General features: G+C 35.3%; 1 protein-coding gene across 1 annotated transcript in view; it reads left to right on the top strand.

Annotated features, from left to right (window-relative positions):
- The first annotated feature begins 5,058 nt into the window (after positions 1 to 5,058).
- Positions 5,059 to 22,706, top strand: part of LOC134533468 (tyrosine kinase receptor Cad96Ca) — a 213,513-nt gene continuing 195,865 nt past the window's right edge. Inside the window, exon 1 of the mRNA XM_063370992.1 lies at positions 5,059 to 5,376. Within this exon, the coding sequence (XP_063227062.1) occupies positions 5,292 to 5,376 (85 nt within the window). The 5' untranslated portion in view covers positions 5,059 to 5,291. The remainder of the gene's footprint in view (positions 5,377 to 22,706) is intronic.

Below are 22,706 nucleotides of genomic sequence, written 5' to 3'. Positions count from 1 at the left end.
CGTAAAAGTAATAAACATATTAATGAGGGCAAATAAATGTAAATTTATCAATTAAATTGTAGATTTCATTTCTCTCCTTCTTTGTATCCATACAAAATAGTGATAATTCAATTAAATTTATTCAATTTTTTTCCATAAAAGTATGCAATCATTTCATCAATGTTTTGTTATGACGTTGTCACGTTAAATTATCGTCCGTTAACCGACTATAGAGACAACCAATTTTTTTGTATTTATCAATTGTTTTATACCCTTTTATATGTTTTTTTTACTGTATCGTGTACAACTGAATTAAATGAAAAATGAAACTACCACAATAATCAATAAATAAATGTTACACATACAACAATGAAATTTCGGGAATGATTTATTTAAGATAAAGTCTTAAGCGTACACGAATTTGGAACAACTACTTTAAGATGAAAAAAATTATTATGATCGAATGCATTTATTACACTTATTCATTTTAAAGTTATTAATACTGATTCACTCATTCCAAAGTAATTTCTCTTATAAATATTATTGTTGAAAAATAATTCGTCTAAAGGCATGAAGTTTCAAAGTTATTCATACCAAAGTCATTGATACTTATTTAATATTTATGAATTAACTTTGTATATGATGTTAATTTTCAGTTTTACACTTTGCTTTACCCTTAAAATGTTAGTCCAAGATTATTTTAAAAAATTGAATGTCTCTTATTCTAAGAAACTGTAAAAAGTATTTCAATAAAATTTTTAAATAAAAACTTTTAAAGAGATTAGTTGTATCACTAAAAATTGAAAACAGATGAGAAAATATGTAGACATGGGTTACGGGGGTACAATGGTGAACTCCTAGTTAGATTTAAGTCTAACTATTGAAGCTAGCGGCAAAAAGGCTGGGTAAAGATGGAAAATATGAAACCTGGTTGCCGAAACCTTAAAATTGGCAGAATTTAAAAGAGATTTACTTGTATTTCAGCAACATTTTATAAAATCATTTTTTTTTTGTTACGCTGCACGCTCACCATAGTAGGTTTGTTTCGCTGATTGGTTTGGTCCTGTGGGAATTAATTTTTTGGCTGTAAATTTTGGTAGTGAGAGCCATTTATTTAAAATTGCAGAAAATGCGTTTTAAATATTTCAAATTTACTTTAGCTCCTTGCATTCGTGCAAACAAATTTTTACTTTTTGTGGCATTTTACAAGTGCTATTATGTGAATACTTGTGTTTGTATGAATATATGAATAAAATTTTCTATGTTTTTTATATTATGTCAATGTAGCGTTTTCCCGTATTTTTGTGTTTGATCTTTATGTTACTAATTATTTTAATACAGGATGCTTTTATTTTTTAATATTTCTATTTTGAATTTGGCAACAAGGGTGGATGTTTGCAGCTTGCCTCAACTTCTTGTAATATTCTTGCACGCTGGTTCACGCCATTACCTTTTAACCCATAGTGTTACAAATCCGGCTTAATGTGTTAGAAATAAAAAAACACAATTTTTGGTGATATAAATTTATCTTATACTAGCTACAGTACCCGGCTTTGCCCGGGCTGAACACCGGGTGATATATTGTCCGCGAGTTACAGCAAAATGGATAGCGATATGTCCAGTGTGGTGGACATTAAGAAATGACACATAATTACTGTTTGTGTATCTGTGACCTATGGTTTTCTGTTTACCCATGGCGATCGGTTGAAAGGTTTAGAAGTTGATGCGCTACAGCGCCATCTAGCGGCGAGTTACAAAAAAAAATTGTTAGCATAAAAACCTTCTCCATGATAAAAACACTTCCATGTGCCAACATTCATGGCGATCGGTCGAAAGGTGTAAGAGTTTATCGACGACATACATGCCAACATCCAATTTATATATATTCTTATATTTCGAAATTTTGGGGCTTTCACTTTTGCGGAAAGTGGATGTTCAGGACCTCGAATGGTTTGGAACACTACATCTCGAAAGAATAGATATTTGAAATTCCTGAAATTGTCGAAATTTTGGGGCTTTGTTCCCAGAGTGGGGCGGGGGGTTCGAGGACCCTGAATGGCTCGAAAACACTTAAAATCGAAAGAGATAGATTTTTCAAATTTTTTAAACTTTCGAAATTTTGGGGCTTTAACCACCTGGGGGGGGGGGGGGGTTACGCTGAGGACCCCGAATGGCTCGGAAACACTCCAAATCGAAAGATATATAAAGGAATATAAGAATGTAGGCATTTACTGTACTCCTATCTACCATAATAACAATATTGACAAATAGCAAGCTTATTACCTACCTATTAACAATTATCTAAATAAATTAATAAATAACTCTATGTTTAAGAATTTACGTACATACATAATATTAAACTTCAAACTATACACACCAAAAAAAAACTAAGGATGTTTGTGAAACTATATTTATTTGTCATAATGTTTAAAACATTTGTAGGATTTCTTTATATGTAAAACTGTGGTGACAATATTCCGCTTATCCAAAGGAGTATAGAAATTAATAGAGACATCACTCCCTGTACACACCACAAATCTTTGAATTAAGTAAAAAAAAACATAGTCCAAAATGAAACAAAAAGTATAAATAACAACTAATTTGACAAAAAAATTATACAACTGGAATGACAATGTTAACATCCGCCTGAAATTTAATTGAAGTAGGTAGGTAAGAATATATATAAGAAATTAAATAAAATTAAAACATACATAAATAAAATTATCTCACACTCAACCAAACATAATGTTTAATATGAAATAAAGGAAGATGGCAATTACACGTAACTATTCTAATTAATAAAAAAAACAACTTTCCTGAAATATTTAAATTCAAATTTTTCAACAATATATTACATAATTGATAAATATTTCTGGTCTTCGGTCTCAGCAGCCCTAAGACTCTTGACGCTCAGCAGATAAATTATAAACACTAAACCAAACTCCTTGCAAATAAGTATCTAGGTAATGTAAAAAAATAACAATATTGACAAATAGAAAATATAAGTAGGCCCTACCTACCTATGAATAAATTTCGAAGAAAATTATAAGTTTAAGAATTTATGTACCTACATAATATTAAACTTCAAACTATCCACACAATAAAAACCTAAGAATGTTAGTGAAACTAATTTTTTTTATTTGTCATAATACCTAAAATACGTATGTTTCCAAAATGAAACAAAGTATAAATAATGACCAATTTGACAAAAAAAAATTGTACAACTCGAATGACATTGAAAACATACACGTGAAATTTAAAAGAATTATGAGTGTCCTAAGTAGGGAGGAAAAATATATATAGAAGAAATTAAATTTAAAAAATGGGTGCGTGTACTTAGGTACGCGCACGTGAAGTTATACTTCTTTGGCATCATTAAATAATAGTTTTTAATTGCATGCAAAAATATTGCGTGGAGTCCCTCCGCGTGGAAGAAGTGAAACTTCGTAATGTGGAAATGAAAATAGGATGGTTTAGAAATTGATTTTTAGTGAAATCATATTGTATCAAATCAAACTAAAAAAATAAAGGAAATAAATTTGTAACGATTCATAGATTGATCTTCAGAGAGAGAGAGAGAGAGAGAGAGAGACCTATTGAATGTCATTAAAACTAACTTTTTTATGAGAGCAGATTTTCATGAAATATATCATGAAATCATTCAACGATAAAACCTGTTTCTTTAATTAAGCGGACGGGTTCGCCCCAAGGAGAAAATAACGCGGCGAGACCTCGTGGACATAGAGAAATGACACACTCACTATTTATGTGTCTATGAAACATGATTTTTTTCTGCAATTCAAATTGTAATATACAAAAACGGTATTGAAAATTGAAACAAATATGGCGATACTACAAACTGTCAAGAGCTTTTTTTTTCTTACTCTCTACTTAGTTCCTTACGATAGCAAAACGTAACGTAATGGCTTGAAAGCTATTGCTCGGCAGACATAGAGGAATGTCACTAACAGTTTGTATATCTATGACACACATTACATTTTTTAGTTTTTTCTTAACTCAGAATCGAGATAAAATATCCAATTGTGAATCTAAACCATCCTTGAATCCCCGTGAACTCACACAAAAAATTTCATCAAAATCGGTCCAGCCGCCTAGGAGGAGTTCAGTGACATACACACGCACACAAGAAATATATATATATAAAGATTTTAAGAAATGGAACACGAGAGCAAAAAAAAAAATACGAAAATTTCAAGGGCTTTTCTACTCACGTTAACTATTCAGAGACAACGAAGCTTTAACCTATTTGGAAGGAACTCAAATTGTTTTAAACTACGTCACACAGATCATCACGCCATTTATAAGAATCATAGTGAAGCATGTTTTCAGGGGCAAAAATATAGTCAAAAACAACAGTTATAAGGAAAACGTTCTAAGACAAAATTCCGTTCGGGAATACGAATGCACGCAAAACTCAGTAAAGTACGGCGAAATCACGAAGAAACTAAGGCTGGCTCAACAAAAGACAGGTATAACCCCGGTATGCTAAGCCAAGCAAGGCGAAAAAAATAGAATTAAGAAAACGCTAGGTTTACAATCTTCGCAAAAATAAATAAATAAATAAAACGCAAGGACGCCAGACGCAACAAACACAGGAAAACTATCGTAGTTTGCAAAACAGGCAAGACGCAAGACATTACCAAAACTGCAATTTGAAACTCTAGAAATAATGTTCTTGCGTTCTTGCCTTATTAATAAACGGGTATCTAATCATGTAATATGTAATATTTTTATTCATATTTTTACCCAGATATTTATCCAGCATGAACTTTCGAGTTAAAACCGTAATCAGGAAATATGATACGAGGAAGAACGTATTGTACTGGACGAATCACGAGAGAGGTTTATTTTCCCTATAAATGACTCAGAGAGCTGATTGCATCACCGGATGTAGCCTGCAGGTTGCCCGCCCAGGCACGATCGACGACCTTGCGCGCGCCCGAGGACGAGTGAGGCATGTTGCCCTCCGAACCTCTTTGCCAGGAGTTCCGCTCGCCGGGCGACCTTGGAGCTGAGAGCCCGCGCGCCAATCAGAGTCGCGGCCAGGCCAGTCGCAGTCCGGCCGCCGAGCTGACGGCATGGCTGCTGTCGCGGACGACTGCCGAGTCGTGGTGGCGTGGTGGCTGGCCGAGTGTGTCTAGTGCCGAGCTGGGAGCGACATGGAGACTTCAATGTGCGCCACACGGGAAAACCTACTGTGCCGGCAACAATCACACGCAGTTCCGACAGTTATACGAGTGTTCGTAGCTGTCTAGTGAATAAGTGAAATATATTTTTAATTGCGACAAGTAATGTGTTCCAAAGGAAAGTTCACAATGCGTATCAACACGTTTTGGATTTGTATGTGGATGCTTGGACAACTGCTGTGGGAATCAGGTAATTAAAGCTTGCATATTTTTTAATGTCTTGTTTCAGGTGTCGGTTGTTGTGCAATTTTCCAAGAAAATAAATGCACACTAACCAATGCTTTAAATAATGCAAAAAAAAAGAAAGGTTCGGTGAGAGGAGAAATGCATGTAATAAAGGCTAAGTTGATATTTTTTAAAGTGAGGAATACTGATGTACGTTTGTTTTCAACAAATTTTAGGTAAAAAAGTAATAAAAATTATTTGAACGTAAGTTAATTTTACTTCCTTTTGCTCATTATCAGATCATTATAGTTATATACTCCCTTATACATTCTCCAAATCAGTTATTTTATTTCTGATCTAGGTTTTTTAAATCCTAGCACTTAGAAGTTACTGTTTCGAATTAAATTATCAAGGTTTTTGTAGGGTCCTCGGATAGTAAAATTTGTTCACGGCCATTTCCCTTGAAAAATAATATAGCAATGATTTTCAGGAAAGGATCGTCTACACAAATAGTTTCGTATATTGATAATGCATGCATAAACAATATTGTTAGTCAAGCTATATTCTAACATTGCAATGCCACCAATAGAAATAAATCTGTTTTTTGCGTTTGGTAGTGTTAGTGTTCTCGCGTGCATTAAGCTCACTGCTCGGAGCTGGTTCCTGTGGGCACACGTCACGCTCCTAGGCCGGAGTCGCGCCCACAGCTCGTCCCCGGGCACACGCCTGGTGGGTAACGGAACCACACAACATGGCGGACTCCAGACATTCCTCTTCCTACCTAGCTGTGCTGACGACGCCAGGTTTCCAATTAATGTTGTTTTACAATGATTGAGCGATGAATTGACGCCGTTGAACACTGTCAGTATTGGGCTGCCTTTTTTTTTTTGTATTGAATTTCGCATTTTTAAATTTCCATGTGACGGAGTAGGGCCTATGTCCGAAAAAACATTTAAAAAGTCCCGTTTCCATCAGGATAGCAAATAGTTTAGGTATATTTCGAAGAAAGACTACCTATTGAAGCTGTTACCATGGTGCGACTTCCAGAAAATTTTTATACAGTTTTTTTTTTGTTTCATTACATTTTTATGGACACGAAACTGCCATAATTTCGCAAAAATAACTTCCCAACTGACACATTTTGGTCGAGATTGTAAATGGGCAAAAGTCAACCAAAAGCATAGAAATAGGGAAGGTTATTGGCAAATCAGAAATATCACTGTATTTCCCATAAAATAATAAAAATCGCATCCATTTAAACGCATCACAAATCGTAGTTAAAATACCAAAAGTTATATATATATATATATATATATATATATATATATACACACGACGAACAATACCTACAATGGTGGATAATACAGGGGTTGGAGGACAACCAAATTCATACTCCCTTAGTAGGCACAGCATCGAATCTGTTCAAATTGTTTTTAAATCTGATAATCTTCATTAAAAACTTTTGTCGGATACAATAATTATAAAGACTTACCATTGCTGCAAGGGGTGGAAGACAAAAGGGGTTAAAGGACAAAAAAAATCAGTTCACTAGTAAGTACATTATCGAATCTGTTCATATTATTAGAGTAAACCTCATAAATATTTTCGAAACAATTTGTGATAGAACCAATCATTGCTGCAAAGGGTAGAATAAACAGGGGGTAAAGGGTAAAAAAAAAAAAAAAAAATCACAACTCCCATAGTAGGCAGACCATCGAATCCCTATGAGTGGTTTTTAAATTGTATCATTTTTATCTCAAAATCTTTTCTGAAATTTTTTTTTGATATTACTAACCATTGCTGCAAGGGGTTCAAATTAACAGAAGTCCAAATATAGTTAAATCATAAGTTCCTATCATTTAGGTACACTATTAAATTCTTTCTTATTTATTGTAAAACCTTAAACATTTTTATCTAGAGCTTTCGTCTGAAATATTTTTTTATACGAACTGCCATTACTATAAGGGGTGGACAAAACAGATATTGAAATACCAAAAAAATTCATAACTACCTTTATAGGCACTTTTGAAATCAGATAAAGTTGTGTATAAACCTTCGAAATATTATCTTAATATATAGTATGAAACCATTTTCCATACAACAAACTATAGCTGCAAAGGGTGGAAATAACAGAGGTAAGAGACAACAAAAATTATTTTTCCGTTATTAAATAAACTATAATAATATATAACATTTATGTAAATTTAAAAAAATTATCTTCAACTTTGGCCTGAAATAATTTTTAAGAATATTAACAATTTCGCAAGGGGATGACAAAACCACGAATTGGTATCTCTAAAAAAGTAAATTATATTTCCGTACCATGTACACTATCAAATTCGTTCTTATATATTATAGGTTACTAAATGTTGTCTGAAACTATTTTATAAACCAAATTTTTATCAACCCAACCATAACTGCAATGGGTGCATATAATATGGGTTAAATGACAAAAAATTCATTAATGTTTTAACAGGTTTACTAAAAAAATATGTTATAATTTATTTAAAAAATTCTAAACATTATTAAAAACATTTGGCTGAAACAATTTTTGATAAGGCGAACTGTATAGTAAAAAACCGAAATTGATATAAAAAAATTTAAATTCCTTTCTATGAATTTAGTTTGAATTTATTTTAAACCATTTTAATATTATCTGAAATCTTGGTTTAAAACAAATTTTTATACGACCACGCTTTAGAGCAAGGGATGGACATATTGTTTGCGGGTCGAACAATTTATAGCTACCTTACACTGTAAAAACGTTTTTTTGTCTTTACAAGGAAGATCTCTGGAAACTCAGTGACCAACGATATCACTTGTAAAACTGCAAGTAGGATCTCTGTAAATGTGGAAATACTACAAAGCTCTGCCTTGCAGTTTTACAAGAGATGTCGTTGGCAGCTGAGTTTCCAAGGACTAAACTTGGTAAATTACTTATTTTTTTACTTTGGAGTAGGTGTAATATGATATTCGTTCGAAGCTATTCAATGCAGAATGCAATGACTTTGTAGGCTGTGCCGAAAGGAATTTTTGTCTAAATGTATTAGATCGTAAATTCCATCCTTATGTGGTGTCTACTGACCCGGAAAAACCTGGAAAACCTGGAAATATCAGGGAATTTTTGTTTGGTAGGTTGTAGTTGGCAATACGTTTTTTGTTTATTGATCAGCTTGCATTGACGTGGCATCATGTGTATCCCCTTCCATTTTTATTTTTGAATGGCAAATAACGAACAGTTCCCACGTCCATTTTCTTTTATTTACCATCGGATTCGGAAGTGGCATCAAATCACGTGATACAAACTGGTTCAAGATGGTCTGTTATCCTGCTGACGTGACGTGTTGCAGCATGTACTTCCCACGTTCAGATTATACCGACAGGTGCATTTAATTTTAAGTATCTATGGATGCCCTCAAAGTAAACTGGACATTTTTGTTAGCTTTGAAAATACATATCACAGACACATTTGGTGAAGATTCGCCATCGTTGCTAGAAATTGGTAGCTGTGGGCTTCATACGGTCCATGGTGCTTTCAAAACTGGAATTTCTGTTACACAATGGGACGTTTTTAGTTTTTTGAGGCACAGTTACTATTTGTTTAAGGACGTATCTGCAAGGGGGGCAGATTACATTAGAATAACTAGATAAGAGCTTTTTCCCAAGAAATTTTGTGAAATCAGATGGAATACTGCAGTTGCTGAGCGTGCCATGAAAACGTTACCCCACCTAAAGAAATTTGTTAGTGAAGTTTCTATTTCATCTCTCTCTTTCAGTGTAATGAAAAGTGCTCTTGAAGATAATCTTCTAAAAGTAAAATTGAAATTCTTCCATTTTTTGGCATCAGAGCTGGAATTGTTTCTCACAATGTTCCAAAGTGAAGCACCCATGGCACTTTTTCTCTATGATTCACTGGTAGACATTTTATTAGCTTTGGCAGGAAAGTTTTTGATACCAGAAGTACTGAAGAGCTTTAGGGAGAAACGCAATGTATCTCGATTGGATGTAGATATCCAGGAAAATCTATTGACTGCTAACAATATCAAGTTGGGTTATGCAGTACACCATGCCATCAAGAAAGAGAAAGTACCAGAAAAGTCTGTCCTGTTACAGAAAAAATAATAGGACTTGTCTAAAGGTTATGGTAAAAAAACTTCAAGACAAAAGTACCCTGAAGTACAATCTTACCAAGGGAATTTCCTGCTTATGTCCATCTGTGGCTTTAAATTCGGGTGTGAGGAAACAGCGTGTGAAGTACAGTTTAGAATGTTGTCTTCAAAACAGGTGGCTATCAGGACAAGAAGCTGATAACATTGAGTGATCATATCAGTTGGTATGTTCCTCGCAAGATTCTGCAGCACTGTTCTCGTCTTTTTCTCATGAAGACGGGCATCTTGATCACTTGTGGATGCTCATTCTTAAGGCACATTCAGTAGCTGCCAAAACAGGCCTTCAAAAGTTTGTGAGGATGGTGTTGGTACTTTCCCATGGAAATGCATCATTGGAAAGAGGATTTTCAGTGAATTATAATCAGCTGACTGAAAACTTGCAGGAAGTAATACTGATCGCACAAAGACAGATGAATGACTTTGTTCAACGTTCTGGAGGTGCCGAGCATGTTGATATCACCATGTCCATGTTACAGTATGTAAGAAATGCTAGTTGTAAGCGTAAGGAAGCCCTGCAAACAAAACAAAAAGAAAAGGAAGCTACAGACAAGAAGAAGGCAGAAAAAAAAAGAGTTGAAGAGGAGATCAAGGCATTGCAGTTGAAGAAGGCTCGAATGTTGGATTTGGCTAGTTCTGAAGTAAGTGCAATAGACGCAAAAGTTGAGTCACTGCGAAATTGATGGGAGCTTCCTTTTACTAATGTTTTTTGCAAATGGAAGTGTGTGAAATATTTGTAGCAGCATGTTTTATTTGCCATCAATTGAGTCACTTTGGCCACGTTTGGAAGAAAATTTATTTATTTTTTTTTACTAATTTAAGTAATTTGAAATACTTTGAAACCCGTTAATGTAATATTATGCAGTTTTTTCAGTTTCTTGGAATGTCGTAATCGTGTTAAAGAAAACCTGGAAAAATTCAGTTTTAGACCTGGAAAACCTGGAAAAATAAGGGAATTTAATTTAGTAGATCTGGTAGACACCCTGTCCATGGTAATTTATTTTTCGGCGTTATTTTTATAACTGTATGGATTGGATTGACAGATACTATACACTTAAACCGGTATTCTAAGACACAAAAATAAGAACTTAAGTGTTGAATATGCTACACCAGGAACCTAAACGTATTCCAAGTCCACAAAACCGCTCCCGAACACTTAGGTAGGACACGGCCAGTCCTTTAGTTTTAGGGAACGGATTTTGATGTCCTATCCGCAACCCATATGTTGTCAAAACGTGCTCGTATTCGCAGAGCTCACATTTCGGTGTTTTCGTACAAATGGCTGCATTAACTCGTATATTTTCACTTTTGTGAACATCGTACGACGCGTACTAAGAGTATCGGTGTGCCAAGTGAAATTTTATGGTAGAGAAACTATCCCGAAATATACCTATACTGTACACTATAATCGTTAAAACAATAAATAAATAATCGCCATTAGTAGTATATATAGGGGCTCCAAGATCAGGATGCAGGTTGTGGTGGTGGTGTTTTCCGCCATCTTGGATTGTGTCGTCACGGCGGCCATCTTGGACGAGCGTAATGTGACAATGTGCGTAACGTGACACTTTTAGTGCGTGCAGCCGGCGTAACGGGACACAGCGTAACGGGAAACATCATAATAGGACATAACGTAACGGGTCAAGTATATCACGGCGGCCATTTTGGATCCACCATTTACATGACGTCATTGTGTTCTCGAAAATTCCTGCGATGTGTTTTCCGCCATTTTGAATCATGACGTCACCGTTGCAATTTTCGTTACGGTCGCCATCTTGAAAATCTGTAATTATTATCCGATTTTAATGAAAAAAATTCCAAAATTCATCAAACAAATTAATTTATTCGAATTCCGATTGATTATATCGATCACCGTCCTCGGTTCGAACCCCGTGAGTGCAAAAAAAAAACTAAAAATGACGAAAGGCTCCTTCCTCAATGATGGATGCAGGCAGACTGACTCCTACCCCTTTTTTCAAAGCATATATATCGTCAGCCGGTATGACGACATGTCCGCCATCTTGACTTCGTCCGCTGGAGATCACCATCTTGTTTTCGTCCGCTAGAGTGTGCTGAAACCATGTTAGTATTATTATCTGGTCACCACACCTTTGACCTTGACCTTGAACTTTGACCTTGACCTTGAAATTTGACCTTGAACTTTGACCTTGATCTTGAAATTTGACCTTGAACTCTAAATTTGACCTTGACCTTGAAATTCGACCTTGAACTTGAAATTTTACTTACCTTGAAATTTGACCTTGACCTTGAAATTTGACATTGACCTTGAAATTTGACATTGACCTTGAAATTTGACATTGACCTTGAAATTTGACATTGACCTTGAAATTTGACATTGACCTTGAAATTTGACATTGACCTTGAAATTTGACTTTGTCCTTGTCGACCATATTGGATACTATTAATGTTGCAATTATCGTTATGGTCGCCATCTTAAAATTTAGACGCCAACTTGAAAATCCGTAATTTTAATGCTAGAGATTCGGGAAAAAATTTAAAAATCATTAAAAAAAATTAATCAACCTAATTAAATAATAAAAAAAATCCTTAAAACCACCGTTGCACTTTTCGTGACGACCGCCATCTTGAAATCACCCGCTGGAGATCATCATCTTGTTTTCGTCCGCTAATGTGTGCTGATACCATGTTAGTATAAGTATCTAGTCACCACACCTTTGTCCTTGACCTTGAACTTTGACCTTGACATTGAACTTTGAACTTGACCCTGCACTTTGACCTTGACCTTGAACTTTGACCTTGACCTTGAACTTTGACCTTGACCTTGAACTTTGACCTTGACCTTGAAATTTGACCTTGACCTTGAACTTAGACCTTGACCTTGAAATTTGACCTTGACCTTGAAATTTGACCTTACCTTGAAATTTGACCTTGGCATTGAAATTTGACTTTGTCCTTGAAATTTGACTTTGTCCTTGTCGACCATCATGGATCCGACATTTTATGTTCAGTACATGCTACCAGGAGCTACCACCTGCCAGAGTACACCATCTTGTGTGTGTACTTGTATTATGGAGTACATTTCCATCTGGATAATTTTATTCTAACCTGCTACAGTGCAGTAATCATTTATTACCGAGGTGCCCCCGCCATCTTGAAATTCGACCGCCATATTGAAATCATGTAATAATGTAGCTAGAAAAGCGGGAAAAAATCCAAAATTCATTAAATAAATAACTCATTAACTTACATATTGATTCGATCCGCTCCAGTCCTTGGTTCGATCCCTGAATGATGCAAAACATTTAATTTTATATAAAAAATAATAATTTCAATAAACCATGTTCAAAATTCTTAAAGAGACTTTAAATCTTCTACTACCATTATCCTATCAGACATCAAGACCACCATATTGGAAATTCGTAATTGTAATGCTAGAGATTCGGGAAAAAGTTCAAAATTCATTAAATAAATTTGTAATCTATATACTGATTGATTAGATCGACTAAGGTCCTTGGTTCGATCCCTGGCCGATACAAATCAACTTTAATTTTAAAAAAGTACCAGAAAAGTGTAAGGTTCGAGAAATAAAACACCTCAAAGTCTTTTACAAACATAATATTTATTACACAATTTTATCCTACTACAGAATCACTTGCGAAAGCCAGCAATCTTATAAACATTAATTCCTGCATAGACGTGCAACGACTACTTCTTAGCTCCAAATGGCTCCAAATGCTCCAAACGGCCTTAAAATGGCTCCAACATCTCCAACAGCTCCAAAAAAAGGCTCCAAATGCTCCAATAGCCTCCAAATGCTTAACACAGCTCCAAATGGCTCTAAATGCTCCAAACGGGCTCCAAATCTAAGAAGCACTAACAGGATGGACAAACTTCTTTCTCCTTGGAGTCTAGCGAAGCCATCGTTCTATTGCGATCGTTAGTGAGCATCCCGCATCCCGCATAAAAGAACTAAATATTATTTACCTGCAAGTAACATGTAGCGACATCTGTTGTTGAAAAGCAGAACTACTTGCAACAAGTACCTTTGAATGAGATAAATTAATTCTCGCTGATGAAATAATTAAAAAAATCTATTTAAGTAATATATCTCATTTAAAACTCTTAGTTTGCATCTGGCATTAGTCTCAGTAACTAATATGAATCCTGATTCGGGATTTGTTGCTGTATCGAAACGTCATCACTGTAGATACTGTAGCAAGGTGTTTACCTTGAGAAAGAATGCTAAACGACATGAGAGAAGCGAGTGTAATTTGGGTCCTTGTCAAAAACCATTTCTTTGCAGTCAGTGTCAGAAATCCTTTGGTAGAAGATATTACTTGGATAGACATTACAAGACCTGTACAATTAAGATGAATAAAGATAACGAAGACTGGGCTACAACATCGCGGAAGAGGAACGAAGGCGAAAAAGATAATGCTAAAATTACTGATCTAGATCAAGATAATAATTTAAAATTTAAAACAAACGAAGGAAGTTGTAACCACATTAGAAATGAAAATATATTTACTCCAATATAAAGTCGTCTCCATGAAAATGAGAAAGATGGAGAACCATCTGAAGCTTACAAGGTCGAAGACTTTGATGAATCATCTGAAGCGGGCGTGATTGAAGATTGTGGTGACACATCTGAGGCTGACATGATTAAGTACTGTACTGAAGCACCTAAAGCAGGCAAGATCGAAGACTGTGATGGCGGTCTGATACCAAAACGATGGAAACGACGTAATAAAATAAATTATCCTGATCAAGTTTGTGGTGCTGACATGATTGAAGACTGTGGTGACACATTAGAAGCTGGCACGAACGAAGACTGTGCTGACACATCTAAGGTTGACATGATTGAGTACTGTGCTGAAGCACCAAAAGCATGCAAGAGCGAAGACTGTGATGGTGGTTTGATACCAAAACGATGGAAACGTCGTAATAAAATAAATTATCCTGATCAAGCTTGTGATAATCACTGGCACGATGACGAAAGTGACCTTGAGGATGGTGTTAAAACGAAAGACACCAGAGATAATAATATTTATTATAAACATGCAAGGATGAACGCAGCAGAAGAGATTGATTATACCTCATGGGAAGATCCTAACATATTTGTTGACAGGCTACGACTACTACATGGATCGCTTTGTGCAGGAAACTATTCGAACATTAAAGAAATATCCTTCATACTCAAAGAACTGAGGGAAGCTGGCTACATACAATGATGGCTTAAATTAAATGTATGTGTATAAACTTGAAGATAAATTAATATATTTTCTTTCCAAATGGTATCTACCATTTATCGAAATCTGATTTCTAAATAAATCTTATAAATTAAAGGTGCAAAATACGTTACCACTGCCAGTCAAAATGTATACTAATAAAGACATGTTAGTAATCATGCCAAGTTCGATAAGAAAAGTAATTGGAATCAGTTGGAACCAATTGAAGATGGAGCTCCTGGAACAATTGGAGCCTTTTGAAGCATTTGGAGCCTTTTGGAGCTGTTGGAGCCATTTGGAGGCCGTTTGGCGTATTTGGAGCCTTTTGAAGCATTTGGAGCCTTTTGGAGATATTTGGAGCATTTGGAACCGTTTGGAGCATTTGGAGCCATTTGGAGACATTTGGAGCATTTGGAGCCATTTGGAGCCATTTGGAGACATTTGGAGCATTTGGAGCCGTTTGGAGCATTTGGAGCATTTGAAGCCGTTTGGAGCTGTCAAGCATTTGGAGACTGTCAAGCATTTGGAGGCCGTTTGGAGCATTTGGAGCCATTTGGAGCTGTTTTAAGCATTTGGAGGCAGTTGGAGCCCGTTTGGAGCATTCGGAGCCATTTGGAGCTGTGTTAAGCATTTAGAGGCTATTGGAGCATTTGGAGCCTTTTTTTGGAGCTGTTGGAGCATTTGGAGCCTTTTGAAGCATTTGGAGCCATTTGAAGGCCGTTTGGAGCATTTGGAGCCATTTGGAGCTAAGAAGTAGTCGTTGCACGTCTATGCAGTGCTAAATGTTTATAAGATTGCTGGCTTTCGCAAGTGATTCTGTAGTAGGATAGAAATTGTGTAATAAATATTATGTTTGTAAAAGAATTTGAGGTGTTTTATTTCTCGAACCTTACACTTTTCTTGTACTTTTTTAAAATTAAAGTTGATTTGTATCGGCCAGGGATCGAACCAAGGACCTTAGTCGATCTAATCAATCAGTATATAGATTACAAATTTATTTAATGAATTTTGAACTTTTTCTCGAATCTCTAGCATTACAATTACGAATTTCCAATATGGTGGTCTTGATGTCTGATAGGATAATGGTAGTAGAAGATTTAAAGTCTCTTTAAGAATTTTGAACATGGTTTATTGAAATTATTATTTTTTATATAAAATTAAATGTTTTGCATCATTCAGGGATCGAACCAAGGAATGGAGCGGATCGAATCAATATGTAAGTTAATGAGTGATTTATTTAATGAATTTTGGATTTTTTCCCGCTTTTCTAGCTACATTATTACATGATTTCAATATGGCAGTCGAATTTCAAAATGGCGGGGGCACCTCGGTAATAAATGATTACTGCACTGTAGCGGGTTAGAATAAAATTAATCAGATGGAAATGTACTCCATAATACAAGTACACACACAAGATGGTGTACTCTGGCAGGTGGTAGCTCCTGGTAGCATGTACTGAACATAAAATGTCGGATCCATGATGGTCGACAAGGACAAAGTCAAATTTCAAGGACAAAGTCAAATTTCAATGCCAAGGTCAAATTTCAAGGTCAAGGTCAAATTTCAAGGTCAAGGTCTAAGTTCAAGGTCAAATTTCAAGGTCAAAGTCAAATGTCAAGGTCAAGGTCAAAGTTCAAGGTCAAGGTCAAAGTGCAGGGTCAAGTTCAAAGTTCAATGTCAAGGTCAAAGTTCAAGGTCAAGGACAAATGTGTGGTGACTAGATACTTATACTAACATGGTATCAGCACACATTAGCGGACGAAAACAAGATGATGATCTCCAGCGGGTGATTTCAAGATGGCGGTCGTCACGAAAAGTGCAACGGTGGTTTTAAGGATTTTTTTATTATTTAATTAGGTTGATTAATTTTTTTTAATGATTTTTAAATTTTTTCCCGAATCTCTAGCATTAAAATTACGAATTTTCAAGATGGCGTCTAAATTTTAAGATGGCGACCATAACGATAATTGCAACATTAATGGTATCCAATATGGTCGACAAGGACAAAGTCAAATTTCAAGGACAAAGTCAAATTTCAAGGTCAATGTCAAATTTCAAGGTCAAGGTCAAATTTCAAGGTCAAGGTCAAATTCCAAGGTCAAGGTCAAATTTCAAGTTCAAGGTCAAATTTCAAGGTCAAGGTTGAATTTCAGGGTCAAGATCAAATTTAGAGTTCAAGGTCAAATTTCAAGGTCAAGGTCAAAGTCAAAGTCAAATTTCAAGCTCAAAGTTCAAGGTCAAATTTCAAGGTCAAGGTCAAAGTTCAAGGTCAAGGTCAAAGGTGTGGTGACCAGATAATTATACTAACATGGTATCAGCACACTCTAGCGGACGAAAACAAGATGGTGATCTCCAGCGGACGAAGTCAAGATGGCGGACATGTCGTCATACCGGCTGACGATATATATGCTTTGAAAAAAGGGGTAGGAGTCAGTCTGCCTGCATCCATCATTGAGGAAGGAGCCTTTCGTCATTTTTAGTTTTTTTTTTTTGCACTCACGGGGTTCGAACCGAGGACGGTGATCGATATAATCAATCGGAATTCGAATAAATTAATTTGTTTGATGAATTTTGGAATTTTTTTCATTAAAATCGGATAATAATTACAGATTTTCAAGATGGCGACCGTAACGAAAATTGCAACAGTGACGTCATGATTCAAAATGGCGGAAAACACACCGCAGGAATTTTCGAGATCACAATGACGTCATGTAAATGGTGGATCCAAAATGGCCGCCGTGATATACTTGACCCGTTACGTTATGTCCTATTATGATGTGTCCCGTTACGCTGTGTCCCGTTACGCCGGCTGCACGCACTAAAAGTGTCACGTTACGCACATTGTCATGTTACGCTCGTCCAAGATGGCCGCCGTGACGACACAATCCAAGATGGCGGAAAACACCGCCACCACAACCTGCATCCTGATCTCGGAGCCCCTATTATATTCTACTGCCATTTAAAAGTGCTTGACGAAATAAGAAAAATGGTATTGAATTCTATAGTTATTTAACATATTTTTGTTGTGTTTCTGTAGCAGAGTGGTCCAGTGCATGGCACAGAAGCAACAGAATGGGTAGTAGCATATATTCAAAACCGGGTGGATGGAAACTTATTTTTAATTTTTTTATAAATTTTATATCAACATTATTTTATTATTATCATTTACTTTACAGACAAGTTAAATAGTTGCTGATGTTCAAATATGTATAGTGCGTTTTTAATGTTATTTTAAAACATTTTGGATACTTTTTTTACTATCGAGCAAGGACAATGGCTACTCCTATTCCCTCAGCATGGAGTCTTCTGCAGTGTCTTCTTTGTGTATTTAGGCGGTTCCTTTATTGTGCGATACTGCTGCTATCTTTAGGAAATTGTCCGTAAAAGTTGAATTGGTGGAGGTGAAACGTCCGCTAGAATATGTTCGAAATAGTTCATAGCCTCCCACAGGGCGCCGTTTATTAAAACTGCTGCCAATCTGTTCCCTAACGGGGATTCGGTTTGAACCTGTTCCGGAATAAGGCCAGCGAATTAGGGTATGGTTACATCCCGACATGGCTGTGCTAATTCTCTACCTTATTCGACAAATTGGAATACCGCTCGTATATACTCATTGGGACAGCGTATGTACATTTCTTCCGTGGACTGGCAATATCTTGTATATAGTTATCACGGGACTGCCTCATAGCACTTTGTAAAAAAAAACATACTTAATATATTCTTGTCTTTTTACACTTATTTGAAAACTTTAAATAATAATAATTATTATTATTTTCAGACTTTCACATTAGTTATAGCAAAAGTAAATTTTGAAGCTTTGGAATTGTAGGAGAAATGAAATATTCTATGGCATACCTACATTAATATATTACATTATAATTTGAAACGAAAAATTCGCGGTTTCAATGACCTCCAGGATTGACTCAATTGTATCTATGTACTTGGGCAAATTACACCTGCTCATTGGCTACTGACACGTGACACCTGTTAACTGGAATTATTTTGATTCGATATATCTTTTGTTAAGTGTTTTTCATTGGCTCGGAGTCCTTCAGATATTCCCTGGCCCAATCACTGAAATAGCAAACCAGTAAACTTTTTGGATTCTAGAGTGTCGCGAAATGAATCCGCGAACATTTCGGGTGTCAAATTATAATATAATATAATTAATTATTTATAGTGGGATCAACTGTAGTTTAACACTTTATCAGGTCACTCGGGTTTTGTAACATATTTCATTGAACTTTTTTTTTAAAACTATTTTAGAAACAATTACAAAAAACACCACAATTATTTTCAAAGAAAAATCGTTTTTGTGTATATCTTTCAATAATGTTTCTCCTTCATTAAAACTGAAAATCGTAAATCACGGTCATAAGATGGTGAAGCTTCACCTCATTTATAGCATTGCCTCAAGCATGAAGGCCTAGCCAGGGCCACGGCGCGCTCATATGTAAGAGCGTTTTATTTTACAAAATTTAATAGCATTTATTACAAAGGTATCAAACTGGCTACTTCTAATGTTACAACCACTGTTCACGTAAAATACCGTATGCTAAGTGTTTGAAATGCTGCCTATTTGTTAATGCTTAAATAAGGCTTTTAATTTCTTCAAAATTACTTTCAGTATTAAATAGAGGTTATGTTTTAGTCCAAACCTATAAATGTTTCAGACTTTAAATCAACAGAATGTTTTTTTAGTCATTATTAAAATTGAATCAGCGGCCATATGTTCTGCTATCTTGTGTGAACAACAGTACGCATTTGTTCACTGTATCACAATGGGTTGTAGCGGCTCATAAATTTTCAGCCATCCAATAGAAATGCACCTAACATTTGTTCGATGCTATTGTTACATGTTATTGCAGATTGTAAATGTTCTAACTTCAGTTCACGCGAGATAAATAGTATATACTCTAACAGAATACGTAGCAACATTTGTTGGCAAGAATCGGAACTACTTTTAACATGTTTCTTGTATGAAGTAATTTAACTCTCGCTGAAGAAAATCACAAATTCTATTTAGGTAATTGTTACAATTTAAAACTCTCCGTATGCATATGGTACAAATCACAGAAGGGTCATTCCATTGTTACGGGTGTGACAAAATTGGTAGATTCTGCAATGCAAAACAGTATGTCCAGAAAAATTTTAAGTAAGCATAATTTTTTAAAGTGGATGTACTCTTCTCTAAATGATTAGTTCACAAACCAAAAGCTTAAAATATATCTAAACTCTTTATTAAGGTACCGTGGTGCTAAAATTAAAATTGTTACGGGTGTGACAAAAAATACCTCTCTTTATGAACAACGGTGTTTTTGACTGGAAATGTCTGTTAATAAAATTTTGGAAAAAATAATTAAAATTCTTAAAAAATAACTTAAGTGTATTCTGATGATTAAAATTATCTGAAAATGAATTTTAAACAAGCACAACTATTTTTTTATAATTTTTAAAAATTTTTTTACATGTTGCGGGTGTGACGTTACGGGTGTGACAAAACATTTTAATGATGATAGATTTGTAAAATCAATTCTTAAAAATTATTTATTTATTTAAAATCAAAAAAACCTACTTTAACCATCCTTTAAACTTCATTTTGACTAAAAAGAAATTATTTAAATGTAAACTGTCCACGGTTATTGACAAGTTTGGGAGGTTCACATTTATTCACAATAACAGCAATTTCCTCAGTTGAAATGTCATTTTCTTTTGGCCAGATCCACATTTTCCCACTTGGATGCATGTATTTTAAAACTACTTGGTTAGTTTCAATGTCAATACTAAGCACTTCAGCAAAATAGTCTTTCTGGCTAGTGGTTTTGGTCCCAAGACCCATTACCTACATTAAATTGCACAAATACAAAGTCGCCAACTTCAATACTGTCTGTGCCCTCTATGCTGACTGATGCAGATGGGCCTGGTTGTGGAGCATCACTAACTTTACACTCATTATATGCATTTTTCAAGTTTACAACTAAACTGTTTTCACCATAAGATGTTATAGCAACTCTAACAACGCCTTCAGTCACAGGCTGGAAGCTGTGAAGTTTTTGGAGCCTTGGAACCGGATCAACATTAACCCATCTTGAGGACACAGTTTCATACATTGAAATAATCTCAATGGCAGATGTGAAGAGGATTGTTATCCCCTTTAAGGCATTCCTAGCACAGTCAAAAAAGTCTTCTGCACACTGTACAACACACTGACGTGACTTGACTAAACGCCAAACTGTACGTTTCACTGTCCCTCCTACACCGTCTACAGACCCTTTGCCATGAGATGTAGCAAAGAAGTTCCAAGTGCAATCAATACCAAAATCTTGCTGAAAATATGTCAAAGACAGAATTATGTAACGGTTCTTAAATTGAGCTGCACTTCCATCCGAAAATATATGAACCCGTGCAAGGCTGGGAAATTCTTCTTTCAAGACAGTGATCAATTTATTTAAGAAAACCCAGACACTGTATTTGTTGTGGTTCAAGTCATCACTGACTATTACAAAACAACGTCTGCAGACACCAACCCAAGCAACTACAGTGAAAAGTGATACTTGTTGTTTGTGCCAATGTGCACTTTGAATTTCATCTTGAAACCCTGCTGTATAGTTTTCTGTGAAGTCTATTTGAAGAACAGCAGTATTTGTTGTAACTTTTAATTTTGTAGCTTCGAAATGCTGTGCTTGCTTTCTTTTAATGTAACAGTGCAGTTTAAATTGTCGAAATTGATTCTGAATTTCTTGTATGCTCTATGAGGTTGACATCTTTCCATTGTTGCCACTTGACATCTATGTCCATGTTGTCTTTATCAATGAGCCCAATCATAGGAAAGTGTCTACACTGGTCACAAAAATTAGCCATGCAAGGGTAATTGTCTTCATCACATACTGCAGTAACTAGAAGATCATCCATTTGACAAGGGAACGTAACAGCTTTGCTCACAGCATCAATTAATAACTGCATATTGGAATGGTATTTGCAGCCACACACATTATGTGGTGTTTCTGCTACTGGCAGAACATATGGGGGTCGCAAGGAGTAAAATTTGGACTTCTTGATTTCTAGATTTGGATATTCAGAAATAAACAGCTCGTACGGCTCTCCTATTGTTGTAATCATAATTCTCTTTTGAAAATATTCTTTTTCACCTGTTTGAAGATTTTTAATGATTACAACATCCTTTCGACCGGGTTTTTGACAACTAACATCATCTCTTACATAAAACTCCAGTACTTTTTCTTCTGTTTCTTTGTGTAAATGTTTTCCTGTTTTAGAAATATTAGCAACTTTTTTAGCTACCTCAGGTAGTACCTCTAACAAAAGTTTCTAACCACTGCACTTTTCTTCCTTGGACTAGAAGGAAGGTGCTTTCTTACTTTATTAACAGCTCTTCCAAAAGAACGGATACAAGAATATGACTCTTTATCAGGTGTCAGTCCTGTTGAAATTGTTGCTGCTCCTCTCTTCTTTATTTTCTCTCTGTGTTTTCTTTGTCTGTCTGCATCGTTCAGCCTTTTACGTTTTAATGCTTTTTTGCTTATCTGACACATTTCTCTTGCTTTGTCGCGTCTTTTTCTGTCTCTTTCCCTTTCCTTCTCCAAACGTTTTTCATGTTCTTCTTTATTCTGGTGTAACTTTTGCCGATACTTTTTTACCCTCTCAGTAGAAGACATCTAGTCGTACTATAAAGGCTATAACAAAGGAAAAAATAAGCTGTCTTAGTAACATTTTCCAGTATTTACAATCAGTCATTATCTTGTATATTACTGTACATGATCACTGCCATAAGCACTTTAAACTTACCAGATCATTATTAAATAGTAATAAATAATTTAAATGTAATAACTTATTAATTTAATGGAAAAAATTAGCAAGGTTATGTTAATTATAAGTTAAGTTAGCACTACCAATGTATAGATGAGTATACATGTATCAAGAAAATTATGAACTTATGGGTAGGTACTCTAAGAGTATTAAGA

The sequence above is a fragment of the Bacillus rossius genome, chromosome 6, assembly GCF_032445375.1.
Source record: "Bacillus rossius redtenbacheri isolate Brsri chromosome 6, Brsri_v3, whole genome shotgun sequence".
Classification (NCBI taxonomy): Eukaryota; Metazoa; Arthropoda; class Insecta; order Phasmatodea; family Bacillidae; genus Bacillus; species Bacillus rossius.
This window is presented reverse-complemented; position numbering and strand designations above follow the sequence as displayed.